General features: G+C 31.3%; 2 protein-coding genes across 3 annotated transcripts; both read right to left on the bottom strand.

The window, feature by feature from the left end:
- Positions 1–332: 332 nt before the first annotated feature.
- On the bottom strand, positions 333–4,530 carry LOC120075061 (RNA-binding (RRM/RBD/RNP motifs) family protein). Its single transcript, XM_039028214.2, has 9 exons — positions 3,940–4,530; positions 3,751–3,848; positions 3,138–3,378; positions 2,945–3,042; positions 2,791–2,856; positions 1,709–1,798; positions 926–994; positions 729–835; positions 333–628 (listed from the first exon to the last, which is right to left on the bottom strand). The coding sequence occupies exons 1-9, from the start codon at positions 4,299–4,301 to the stop codon at positions 548–550; spliced, it is 1,212 nt and encodes a 403-aa protein (XP_038884142.1). The 5' UTR covers positions 4,302–4,530; the 3' UTR covers positions 333–547.
- A 2,840-nt stretch (positions 4,531–7,370) lies between these two features.
- LOC120075091 (uncharacterized) lies at positions 7,371–13,415 on the bottom strand. Of its 2 annotated transcripts, XM_039028255.2 has the most exons (15): positions 13,278–13,415; positions 12,928–13,143; positions 11,397–11,508; positions 11,183–11,295; positions 10,588–10,710; positions 10,332–10,504; positions 10,140–10,215; positions 9,928–10,014; positions 9,645–9,725; positions 9,457–9,489; positions 9,280–9,333; positions 9,150–9,191; positions 8,278–8,356; positions 8,093–8,163; positions 7,371–7,602 (listed from the first exon to the last, which is right to left on the bottom strand). In XM_039028255.2, the coding sequence occupies exons 2-15, from the start codon at positions 13,117–13,119 to the stop codon at positions 7,507–7,509; spliced, it is 1,332 nt and encodes a 443-aa protein (XP_038884183.1). In that variant the 5' UTR covers positions 13,120–13,143; positions 13,278–13,415; the 3' UTR covers positions 7,371–7,506. The 2 variants fall into 2 exon arrangements, with proteins under 2 accessions (XP_038884183.1, XP_038884182.1); XM_039028254.2 differs by having other exon boundaries at positions 12,928–13,334.
- Positions 13,416–14,098: the final 683 nt, after the last annotated feature.

Raw genomic sequence — 14,098 nt, 5'->3', positions numbered from 1 at the left:
ACTCTCACCTCCATATTAAAAAGATTTTTTTCTTAAATATGTTTGTTAAAAATAAAACCTAAAACTCAAGGCCCCATTTGGGTTTAATTCTTAAATATGTTAGTAATGACTATTTTAATCCTTAAATATGTTAGCAATAACTATTTTAATTTTTACGCAATAAAGTAAAGAATTATATTTTCATTTTTATTTTTGGGTTTCAAAATCTCTTTTTTTCCTCTATCCTTAATTTTATTTAATGTCAACCACTTGATATAAAAAAAAAACGTTAATATTTTTTATTGGGTTTAATGTTAATGTGGCAAAAAAATTACAATATTTTAGGGAAGATGTAGTAAATTTTACTCTTTTTAATTCTTTTATATATGTATATATTAATTTTAATTTCACCTAAAAATCCATAATTCTTCTCTTGCCTCAAATTGGTACTGAGCTGAATAACTGGCTCTCAAGTCTCAAGGCTCAAACATTGTGAGCTAAACTTGTAAGTTCTAACTAACTACTCAAATTTCGACGTCGAAGTAGACAAATAGGTGCCTTTTTTGACCTATGGTCGGGAGCGGTTTCCACCGTATCTTCGAGGGCTAGGCTTGGCAACATCGACAACTATCATCCAGCCATTGATGATCTGCATCAACCACAGAAAGTATATATGACATGAAGCAGAAAAGAAAGAAACAAGGGGAAAGGGAGAGAGAGAGAGAGAGATAGAACTCATTTTTATTCACCTTGCCATTCATCTCTTTGAGGGCAGCACTAGCAGCCTCCTCTGTTGTATACTCTATAAATGCATAGCCCTTGGACCTTTTTGAAATTTTGTCCATTATGATTTTAACTGTTTAGTAAAGCAATCAATAACACCATGATTTCACCTCATGAGAACTTCGTGTTAGAGTTTTAAATGACGTGATCAAATGCAACATACCTTCAACGAGCTCGCCGAAGCTTTCAAATGCAGCACGTAAGGTTTTCTCTGATGTATAAAATGAAAGTCCTGTCTCATATTGAAAGTAATAACCAGTGTCAAATAAGAGGGTAAGAAATTGCAACAAAGAACATGTTATGGTACTTAATTTTGTGCTAGACATATTTTTTAAAAGCAAAATATGGCTAGATCAGAAATGGCCTCAACCATTCTCATGAGATAACTGTCTTACCCTACTACATTTGATTGCCAAGAAAATTTGTACATTATCAAATTCTAGTTATGTGACTACTATGATTTGAACTCATTCCCATTCCCATTAAGTTTTGTATGTTTACATTGGCCTTATTGACCATATAGAGTGGTTAGAATCAAAAGATTCTGACTTTAGGAGAAGTGGTCAATCATTGCTTCCACCCAAAAAGTGCGTTCTCATTTAAAAGTGCTTTTTTCAAAAGCCATTTCAGAGTGATAAAACATTATCTGTTTGCTTTTTTAAAAAATTGGGTCAAATATCCTTATGTTGCAAATTGGCTCATACTGAGTAAAATCCTTTTATAAGATATCCCAGCCCCAGCCCCAGCCCCTTTTCATCCCATGATGAAGTTACTAAAGAGCCTTTGCATTCATTTATTAAGAACATCAAACAGAACAATGATATTTGGCTCACTAAGATGTTCATAGTCAAAAGCTACCCCTGAAATGAGGAATAATATCAGTGATAGTGATCATACAGGTGAATATAAAAATCTTAAAAGCTAGCATGTTTTGAATTGCCAATACCAGTTATAAATAGTTTCTTTGTTTTCACAGGAGTAGTTTGATTTGTTCCTGAAGAATCTGGTAGATCCAAAGGATTCTTGGCAATATTACCTGAAAAATGCAGGTAATTAATTGAAAGGAACTACTGGAAATAAATTGAGTTAATAATTACGAATAGATCAAATTACAATTCTAGAAAATATATTTTGCTATTTAAAGATTACATCCCCTATAGTTTCATTTTCAATTACAATCACAGTCCAGTACATTATGAATTACTTGGTTAAGAATTAACATGTAAATTTAACAAAAGTTCCGTGTTTTTTTAAAGCTGCTATCTCTCCAATTTCTAGCTACTTCCTTTTCTATTTTATTCAGTCATTCATCCTTGTCAAGAAACAAAAATATTGGCATACGAGAGGCTCTTATCTTTTTACTGTCAGAGATTTCACCTTGTCAGTAACAAAAATGCTGACATAAAAGAGACAGAAATTGGCAAAATGCTATCACCTGTCCTTGATCAACAACAAACCAAATACAGTAATAGTAATTTCAGATAACTTCATTGCCCCATTAAAGCTAAAGAGGATTTTAATTTTGGGGGGTGGGGGAGAGGAAAGCAATTAGCCATAACAAGAAGGGTGAGATTACAGAAAACCATTTGCCATTGTAAGGCCAACCTATTTTGCACATATTCTTCCCTATTATAGTATCTTATTTTAGCTTATGCTTCAAAACGAATGAACTAAGTTCCTGCAAGTTTTTCCTCTAAAAATATATTGGGCATTTATCAACAATTTATCCTAATAATTATGCCTTTTGGTTAATTTTTGTCAATCCAACCTATAAGTGACATCCCACTCGACTATCATATATTACCACGCAATTTTGAGTCATCTATCTAAGAAGCCAGCATCACACAGTCCAAAAGGTAATATTTTGAAATATAGGAAATCATCAAGTATGGTAGGATCAACCAAAGCAAAAAGGAACTGGAATCCTTCAAGTTGAAAAGAATGAGTAAAACTATAGTCCATCTCAAGCAATGCAACCACAACTAAGAATTGGAATTGAAAGATTTATTCAAGGTTATAACAGTTAACCTCCATAATCCTTATTCTCGGCCTCAAAGTTTGCATCTAGCTGAACAGATTTAACACCAGGAACACCTGCATCTTGTGAGAATTAGCATCAAACAACATAGAACTATCACTCACAGAATAAAGTATAAAAGTGTCATAGGAAACTGGAGATTACCGGCTAGTTCTTGTGCACATTCCTCATCCAATTCACAACAAAAGCCAAAGCTAGACTGCCAGGAAATATGATATATACACATTTGTGCATCCTTGTCACTACAGATAATTGGCATAACCATTCTTGAGAACAATGAAAATATCATAAACGAAATGAAGCAAGTGCTTTCCATACAATACAACAGAACACTTACTTTCCTAGAACTTTGGTCAATATCTCAACATAATAATCAACCATTTGTGCCTTGGTAACCACCCCAATACCTGGCTTGTCTATTCGAACAAGCCAATGCTTGGTATTCCCTGAAGGAAACAAGAGCCTACCGCCATTTTGCAAATATGATTTTGGATTCAATGGGGGAGTTGAAGAACCATTATCCATGTCTCTGGAGCTGAAGTTTGGGTCTGGCTTAACGGATAAAACCCCAGGTACTCCTGTAACACACACATGAAAATCAACAAAAATTGCAATGCCTGGTGAAAATTTTCATTGTCTTTAAGTGAAAGTTTGGAAGACGATCAGTTCAAACCAATAAAATAAGCAATGAATCTATCAAAAGGGTAAGTTCAGAACCACCTTGCCCATTAAAAACACTTTCAAAATCAATCTCCAAAACTTTCCTAGTGTGGTTAGATAACAAAAAAAGGTCTTCAAAATTCTTAAAACACTAAAATGCACTAAGGTGATTCTAGGAGAACTACTTACTAATTCTTTTTTTGAATGGTGCTTAAGAATACTTTCATTTAAGTGCTGTTTTCAAACGCAAAGATCCATAATCAAACGAGCGAACATTCATTTTTACTTACGGGCAAGCTCAATGGAAGTTTGTTCATCAATGTCACAACAAAATCCAAAGTGAGTATCCCAGGAAGCATCATAAATACACATCTGAGCATCCTTCTCACTGGCCATATAATCCCAATTAAAAAAAAATCGGCGGGAATAAGAAAAAAGGATGCAGAACAATCAAACTATAAAACACGACGAACACTCACCTGCCCAAAACTCTTTCCAAGGCTTTGACGTAATAATCAATGACTTCTGGTTTTGAATTGAGCCCTGATGGAGGTCTCTCCATGAGGACCCTCCAATGGCGGTTTTCGCCGAAAGTCGGAGACCAGACAGGAGAAGTAGAAGGAGTAGATGTTGAAGCTAAATTAACTGTAACAGAACAGCGAAGCGGAAGAGTGGAGTATAGATAAGAAGAAGAAGAAGAAGAAAGTAGGAATTTGTTCCTTTTACTTAGCGATGGAGGGAAATTGACGTTGATGGCGGAGGATTGGAAATGGGGTTTGAGGGAATGGAATGAGAAATTCCTGGATGTGTTAACTGTGGCTGAGGGAGAGAGTAGCTCCATTGGAGCACGCTTCAATGGCGGACACGCGCGGTTTGGGTTTGCTTGCTTGGTAAAATGAAACGATGATAACAATCAAGCAACACCTCACCGGTAATTGGGGTTACTCGAAAAAACGGCCTCATCACATTAATAATTTCCTGACATAATTCAATCGCCATTTGAGTGTATTTAGTAACTACGAGATTGGCATCTATTATTCATAAAATATAGAGTTAAAAAGGTTATGATCATTTATTTTTCAAAATTCAATAATCATAAAAGTGGGGGATGGATGAAACCTCAATACCTTGATCACAAATGGAAGGTTCGTTTTTTTCTTTTTTAAATTCAAAGTGGTTTGTTTCACATGTATCCGTATTTGTTTTACATAATTTTACTTTTTAAAATCTATGATATTATTTTTTAAACAACTATAGAATTCTGACATGAATTTTTTAATATCTTCCATAGTTGTGAAATTTTTATATTTGGAAGATGAATAAATTCTAATTAATTAATAAATTAATATAAATTAATTATTATATTAAATTTAATTAATTATTAAATATAAATATAATATTTAGACTTAATAAATTTCATCTAATACATTTTTAATTGATATTTTATGTTATCTTAACTATTTCATATAAAAATTTATTATTAATTATTAATATTCTTATTAATTAATATTTATGGGATTTTTCAAAAATAGAAAAATAAGAGGAAAAAATAGCCAAATTTATTTATCTTCCCCCTTCTCTGTCTTCTTCTTCTTCTTCAATCTGAACTCAGTCTCTTTCTCTAACCTACGCACTCTAATGTCCAGCAGTCACTGTACTCATACCCAACCGTCGATCCACTGCATTTGTATTTACATCGCAGATTTGGTTGTACATCACTGTCGGTGAGCTGATTTTTCTCTCTACCTGATTCACTCTCTCTCTTCCTCTAACTCTTAGATCCATACAACCCAATCTTGGTCACCACCAACGCTAGAGTTCGTCGGATTTTTTGCCATTAGAGGTAAGATTTTGAGTTTTTTTTTTTTTTATTAATTTTGTTTGGTTCTTGAACACCCATTAAGTTTTGGTGTTAAAATTGATTTACCATGAAGTTAAATGCTAGATTTGAGTTTTGTTACTTTTAGATAGTTGTGATAGACATTGATACAATGTCTGTCACAGATAGACGAGGATAAAAGTCTATCAATGTCTATCAGTAATAGAAACTGATACAAGTCTATCACTTATATATGTTGATAGTTTATCAGTGTTTATTAATGATAGAAACTGATAGAAGTCTATCATTGATAAAGGCTGATAGAAGTTTATCAGTGATACAAACTGATAGCAGTCTATCATTGATACTATCAAAGATAGAAACTAATATGAGTCTATCATCGATAGACGTTGATAAAAGTTTATCCATGTCTATCAGTGATAGAAAATAATAAAAGTCTATCATTGATATAAGCTGTAAAAAGTCTATCAGTGCCTATAGGTAATAAAAACTGATAGAAGTCTACCATTGATACTATAGTAATTGAAACCGATGCAAGTTATCATTAATAGATGCTGAAAGAAGCCTTTCAATGTCTATCAGTGTTCTTTTTGCTATTTTTGTGAATAGTTAACATTTTGGGTTTTTTTAAATATAGAAAAATAAACCAAAATATTTACAAGATATGACAAAATTTTAGAACTATCCATGATAGACACTGATGGACATTGATAGACTTTATCTATCAATATCACTGATAGAAGTCTATCAGTGTCTATCATTGATAGTTCTAAAATTTTGTTATATTTTGTAAATATTTTCAACAGTTTTACCATTTGAAATAATTTCCCTAACATTTTTTTTCTATCAGTAAAAATTTTCCTAATATTTATTTAATATTTTTATTAAATAAAAATTGATTGAAATAATGTTTAATTAAAAAATATTCAATACGTATTGGTATTTTAAGTGTTAAATAATTAATCAATATAATAATATATTAAAAAATTAAATTTAATTATGACTACATTACTTATTCTCTTACATTTGTTTAAATAATTACTTAGTTTTATTTTCTATATATAAAATTAGTAAATAAAAAACATTCATTTAACTTCAAACATTAATTATTCTGTAAATCTAAACACAGTTATTAATTATCCCAAATGTTTAAAATCCAGACATTTAAATTTGAAGCATTTAATACCCATATTCATGAAGTAATATATGCGATCCAAACGACCTCAAGAGTCGAAAAATCGAACAATAGATATTGAAAATGGTAGTTCTTATCCATTAAGTTAGGTGATCATCTCATGTGTTATTGTACTCTAATCAACAACAAAATTTTAATAAATACATAGACACATTTACGAATAAAGTTCAACTTGTATATAATATGTATTAGCGACTAACGAGATTGTGATTTGAATCCTATACCCTTTTTTAGTATATTGGACTAAAAATTCTCAATCAAACCATTATGATGTTAATATTTAATGGGACATTAAATAAACATGTAGGTGTTTCTAAGATTTAAAAAATAATTTGAGTATAATTCAAATATTAAACTTTTAATCGATATTATAATGTTTTAACTAACTAAAATATGAGTCTAGATGATTATAGTTCAACTAGTATAAAGAACGTATTATAAACCTTGAAATTAGAGGTTTAATTCCTTTTATATAATAAAAAAGAGGAGGGAAAAAAACTCACTAATATAAAGACCATTGATTAAATCTATATATACACTTCACTTTTTTTATTGAAAGGTTTTATTTGATTTTTCTAACATACCAAGATAAAATTGTGACTATTTATCCTAAAACCAAATTTGTCATGATCATTGATCATTATAGACCAATTTTATTATACCTTTTTTGACCCATAGTCCAATCATAGTCTAATTTTATTTTCTCAAAGAACTTTATCACTTCCCAAATTTCCACAATCAAACAATGAACTTCACACACAATTTTTTTTAAAGCCGTTCCATAGATTGATTGCTTCCGAGCAATCTGATTCAACAATAATTTTGAAAAAACCGAGTTTCAGTGATAATCTTACTCCTGCCAGAATCACAACAAATAATTCCAAGACCGAGCAACGAATGATATTTAAATTTGAGGATGTTTCTATTATTTACATAAAAATTAATATAACAGAGAATTAATATTCTCCAATTTGTTGGTATAAAGCTATTTATTGTTATATCAATAAACATTTAAGCATCGTTCAAAAGTGGTTCCTCAATGTCATCCTCCTCGTTTTCACGTCCTTTGGCCTTCAGTAGGCAACAACCATGCCACAAAGATATCACCTGTGCAACACCAAAACCCACATCACTCCCTACCATAAAATGTTCGGGTTGATTTGATTCAACATAAATGAATATTATGTTTAAATATCATCTTGATCGCTTTGCTAGAGCTTTCAAACTTGTTTCACATTTAGTTTGTAACTTTCATTATGTCCATTTTGATCCTTGAACTATTTTAGTTTGTTTCATAAATTTTCAAAAGATCTATTTTGGTTCCAAACTTGGAACAAAAAAATTATTTGGATCCTAGTTTTATTACTTATCCAATTAATATTCACTCATCAAATGCTTGCCTCTAACTTATATGACTTAAAATCATGCTCATATTAACATGCTAGTGCATATACTTAAAACCATGCTTTTAGTCAGTTGAGAACAAAATAAAGGTGAGGACTAAATAACTTGATTAATCCGAACCCTAATTGTAGGGTTAGATTGGGTTAATCAAGTTACTTTTAACATGCTTAAGAGAGAGAGAGAGGTGTTTTACCAAGCATATGGAGGCACAAACAATGCTAAAGCCTTTACAATCAAAAGGGGCATCACTAGAAATGAACCATGCTGAAATATCAGAACAGAAAAAGGGAAAAAAAATCAGTAAGCAAAAATAATTGAACGATCAGTTACAATTCCAACAAGTAGTGAAAAGAGGAGCAATGAATGAAAGCAACTCACAGGTTAAGGGACTCATCGCAAGTGGTGACAATAAACTTGCTATTGACTCCACGCCAGCAACAAATCCTTGGGCCTTCCCCTGTCATCAGTAAGTTAACACAATCAACACCAATCAGCACCAATTGCCAAAACCTCCTTTTTCTTTGTATTCCTACCAACAATGGAAGGTTATTAAGGCCATTTCACAGCGTTTTGTTTCTTGTTTCTTATTTTTCATTTTCTGTTCCCTCCTTTTTTTTTTTTTTTTTTTTTGAGAAAGAGTAATGTTTCCGATTTCTTTGTTCTTTGTACATTTTTACAACATAAAAAAGAATAAAAAAAGAAAATAAAAAGAAATGTTTCATTATCCTTTCTTATTTCCTGTTCTCCAGATGAAGTTTTCATTAGAGAGAGGAGAAATGGGGAAGTCTTCAATGGTCTTTAATTCAAAACTGAAAAAAGAAAAGTATCTTGGACCTGTTTGATAACCATTTAGTTTTTAGTTTTTAGTTTTTGAAAATCAAGTTTATTTCATCTCGATTTTTTACAATAGTTTTCATATTTTTTAAGTAAAAGAGTTGAATTGTTAGTCAAATTTAAAAACAAAAACCACTTTTTTCTTGAGGTAGATAGAATGTTTGTAGGATTAATTTTCAAAAACTAAAAAAACCATATGGGACCTTGTTGTTTCCAAAATCAACAAAATTTTGGGAATGTTTATTAAAAAAAAAAAAAAAAAAAAATGAAACAACCATCAAACACTTGTGTTTCTAAAGGAACGGAAAATAAGAAAAAGAAACCAAAGACAGAAAGTTATCAAACTGGCCTTTAGATCTCTTTTTCATACAGATAGAGTATTCAGATATGACAATAGAATGGACAACTTTGCCAACCTGATTGCTTGAGCTCGAAGCTTTGGAGACAATTGCATAAATCTGTATGACAATGGGAATGAACATGTAAGTCGATTGATGTTATTACAAAATGATTGCAAGAATTCAATTTTTTTCCTTTGATACTTACTGCAGGTCTTGCTAAAACATATACGACTTTAAATGAAGCAGCCAAGAATGCTACCTGAGAGAGGGCAAAAACATCTATTACCAATTTCAAAGACTCAAAAGATATCGCACTACTTTAGTAAAGCAAAGTTAAGTAATTTGTTTGAGTTCTAAAGTTCATATAGAATATGATGCATACCCAAGCTGCCCATGCCAAGCCATAGAACAATGCCTGTACAGCCAAAACAAAAGAAGAAACTTTAGGATTGAATTATTTTTCTTCAGAAGCTTCTCAATCCCTCTTTTTACTTCATTTTCTTGAGGATGGAGCTAACAGGAGAAATTTAACAGAAAGGGAGGTTAAAAATGCAAGATGAAATGACTCACATAAGCTACTGATGCAAGTATTGCCAAGCATAATATAGCTTCCTCCCCAATCAGTGGATTTATAAGTGGTAGCACCAACATCTGGAAGCAAATTTGAACAGTTTTCTTTCATTAAGCATTGAATTGACCAATCTAACTGATATGAGGGCGACAATATTCGTTGGAGAAATCTATGGGGAATCAGACTGATGCTATATTTGTATTTGTTGTATATTAGTTTGTTCTATGAGTAATTGGATTTGATTGAGTTTATTACAGAAGGAGGGGCCGGAAAGGAGTTTACCTGAGTGAAAATCGAACCTATACCGACGAGCATCAAGATTTCTGAGTTTTGGTTTTTATCAAATCCAAAAACTGCCTTCAAATAGAACTGCAGAACTTTTAAATTAGTAGCTAAAGATTAAAGTCCAATTCCATTGCTAAGCATCTCACTTTTGCAATTCAATGAACTACATATTTTTTATGGATAATAAAATTTACTTGATTAAAACTTACCATTAGGACGCTAGTGATGCCTGTCATTCCCAACTCTTGGAAGAAAGAAACATAAGTTATGCTCCTAAGTGTTGGACTGCAAAACAGAATGGAGCTCTTCAACAATGGACATGAAGGAACTTTGAATAGAAAATAGAGTCCATGAAACTTTGCAAACGTGACAGAAAAATAAATAAACTAGAAAGAAAGTACTTGTTGATGACTATTTCGGCTGCATCTCTCATAGTTCTGAATCGTCTATTGAGAACATTGATCATCCTTGATAAGCAATTGAGTTGTTCATCACTCCTTGGCACTGGTTTTACCGTTTCGTGCAGGAAGAAATACATGTAGATAGGACAAAAGATCAGAAGAACTATTGAGACCTGAACAGAGAAGTGAATTCCTGATGTGATAAATGGAAAATGAAATTATGAGAGTTAAATATGAACAGAGGTGCAGTTAGTACCACAAAAATGTACTTTTCGGGAAGAAACCGTGCTAGCATATTCCCAATAACATGGGAAGCAGAACAAAGGCCAGTGATCCAACCAAATACTGCAGCTCTCCTACTTTCTTGTACAAGATCCGCCTATAAGATGGAAAAGCTTTAAAAGACTGATTGATCTTAAATTTTTCTTCCAAAACTTCAGGTTAAGACCATGACTAATTGCATTTCAAACAGATTTTGTTCTGGTTTTCTGTTTCTAAAATTTGAGCTTGTTTACTACAAATCTTTTTTCTAAAACATTGTAAATTTTAAGAATAGTTTCCAAAACCTTTGTGTTTGTTTAAGATCTAAAAGTAGTATTGGAGTGGCCCATCAGTATTGAGCAAAGAAATTGCTTATAAAGAAAGGGAGATTCAAGTTATTGTATTTCTTTCTTTAAGTACAAAAAGTGTGGATGGATAACCTCCGACCTTAGTTGGATGAGTAAAATATCTTCACTGTCGAGCTATGCTTAAGTTGACATTATTGTATTTCTTTATCCAACAAAATAATAAAAATTAGAATCCAATTAAACAGTATTACAATAATAATTTTGATATAAAATTATCCTTACGGCATATGCAACAGAAATGAAGAATATGCTGCCTTGACTCAGTATCTTTGATATTGCACGAAGCACATAGTAAGCATATATAAAACCCTTGGATTGATCCCAAACAAGCAATGCTGAAACCAAAATGCATAAACAAAACTTCAAAATTTGGAAAGGAAAAAAAAAAGAATAATGCATCTGCTTTTCAGATTAGATACAGCAATTAGAAACATACCAAAAGGAAATATGCTAGTTGATACTGTTAGTAGTAGTAAAGGTTTTCGACCATACTCGTCCGCAAGCTGACCAAGCAGTGGAAGAACTACCATTTTGAAAATTCCAACAACCTGTAATTCAAAAGAGAAAGCTAAAACAACATTATTTTTTTAAACCTCATTATCAGTTCTACGGCATTAGGATATGGATAATCTAGTGCATTTTTCTTTCTAAGTCTTGAAGATAGGAACAGAGAGGGATTAAAAAACTAGTTAAAATCAACAAGTATAGTTAAGTCAGAACAGTTGAATGTGTAACTGTTGCAAAAAAGAATTTAAGTATGGCCAAACCAATGGAATAGTATTTTACTAATATAGAATTATTCATTACCAATGTAACTAAAGTTTCCACTAAAAAATGGAGAAATATTGGCCACAAAATTTATTAGGTTCTTCTTTATTGAAAGAAATATTTGTGGGTCCATTCAAAGAGTACAAAAGCATCAGTCTGGTTTAGTGATCTTGATGATTCCTGAACGGTGATATTGTGAATGTACTAAACCTTGTTTTTCTCATGAAATACTGGGAAGGAAATAGAAATGGCAAAGCGAGTAGTCAAAAATGAAAACAAAAAATTAACAAGCCGTTTGATAACCATTTAGTTTTTTATTTTTGATTTTTGAAAATTAAGTCTAAAGTAAAAGATTTGTATTCTTAGCGAATTCCAAAAACAAAAACAAATTTTTAAAAACTACTTTTTTTTAGTTTTCAAAATTTTAGTCTGATTTTTTAAAACATTGTTATAAAGTAGATAAAAAAAACAAGAAATTTAAAGGTACAAGGGATATTTATAGGCTTAATTTTCAAAAACTAAAAACCAAAACCAAAAAAGTTATCAAATGGACCAAAATTATTTACAAACTTGGAAAAGAAAAAATGGGAGAAGCATGCAGCATCACTGAAAAACAAACTTTTTGACTTTGGTGTAAAAATGGAAGCAAATGGTTTGCTGGCTTAGTTTGCTCTAAAACAGTGGCTCAAACAATGATGGAGGTTTGTAACGAGTTAGTCTCTTTAATTCTAATTTTGTAATAATTTAGTCTTTGAACTTTATTACGTAACAATTTAGCTTTTGTACTTTAAAATTTGTAAAGACAACAACTTAGTCTAATGAAAATTCTTTATGAATAAACTAATAAACTAATTAGATATTCAATATTTTTACAAAAATACAAAGTCCTCATTAAATAAAAGAAAATGGAGATCTAATTTTGATAAAAAAATTTATTTTAGAAACTAAATTATTACAAATTTAAAAGTAGAAGAACTAAATTATTACAAAACAAATTCCATTGACTAAATTGTTACTTTCTTATAAACTAAAAGTATTTTTCAACAAACTAAAAACATCAGAAATACCCATAATTACAGAATTGAACACAGAAAATAAACTAAAAACATCATAAACAAGAACAGAGAAGCAGAAACAGAAAAAAATTCAACAGCCCAAGTATCAAAACAGATGCAAAAATAAAAAAATAAAAAACCTACCGTTTGCTCAGTTCCATTGAAGTAAATAGCTTGAGGGCAAGTGGGGTTTCCAGGACAAAGAGCATTAGTGATAACATCAACAAGAACAGAAACAGTCATTTCTTCAGCAATCCAATGAACACATAAAGGCAATAACAAGTGAATCAAAGGCCTCAGCTCTCCAAACCCACTTTTCCATGTCGCAAAATGCATCTTCAAACCCAAAAATCTTGCCGTCTGAGCATCAATAAAGATAAATCAATACAAATATCTTAGGCGATTTTTGCAGAAAAGGAAATAGTGTGTGTTGAGTATTGTTCTGAAAAAAGAGATAAAATGGCTGTTCGATAAGAACAAAAACTAACTGATACCCAAGTTTACAGTGAAAGGGAAAGAGATGAATAAAATGAATTATTTGAGGTCGAAAGCTAAATTTAAAGGAGTGGGGAAGAAGAAGATAAAAGAAGAAGGGTGGGGCTGATGCAATATCCAAACAAATGCCACGTGCGTCCACGGTGGAATTTATGGGAAAACAATGTCACGGCAAAAAGGTAATATATAAACATCTCACTTGAGATATCATTTTAGTTGTTATATTTTAAAATTGGTTTAATTTTAACCCATATATTTCTATTTGTTTAAATTTAATAATTATATTTTCAATGAATCTTAAAATTAGTCCTCAATTTTAATTTATTATTGACTTTTCTTTCGATTGTGTCTGATCCTCTGAGGATTGAAGCTGCTCAAGATGGTGGTGAAATTTGAGATAGATAAATTCGATGAAAGCGGAGATTTCAGTTTGTTGAAGCGAAAGATGAAAGCTCTTCTCGTCCAACAAAAGGTTGCGAAAGCACTCCTCGATCCAAGTAAGTTATCTACTACTATGATTGAAGATAAAAACGCTGAGATGTATGAAATAACATATAGCATTGTTATTCTATCTCTCTGATAGCGTTTCGAGAAAAGTTGTTGATATTGATAATGTCTCTAACCTATGGAAGAAATTAGATGAAATGTATATGTCAAAATCGATAACTAATAAGATCTATTTGAAAGAAAAATTGTTTGAATACAAAATGGATCTAGTTAAAGATCTTGAAAAGAATATTGATGAATTTAATGAGATCTGCTTAGTAGTAGTAGATAGAGGGGAAAAAATATCAGGTGAGAATCATGCAATGATTCTTCT

This window comes from Benincasa hispida, chromosome 4 (genome assembly GCF_027475165.1).
Source record: "Benincasa hispida cultivar pf3 chromosome 4, pf3_genome.v1.1, whole genome shotgun sequence".
Classification (NCBI taxonomy): Eukaryota; Viridiplantae; Streptophyta; class Magnoliopsida; order Cucurbitales; family Cucurbitaceae; genus Benincasa; species Benincasa hispida.
The sequence above is the reverse complement of the archived record's forward strand: the minus strand, read 5'-3'. Positions and strand labels throughout refer to the sequence as shown.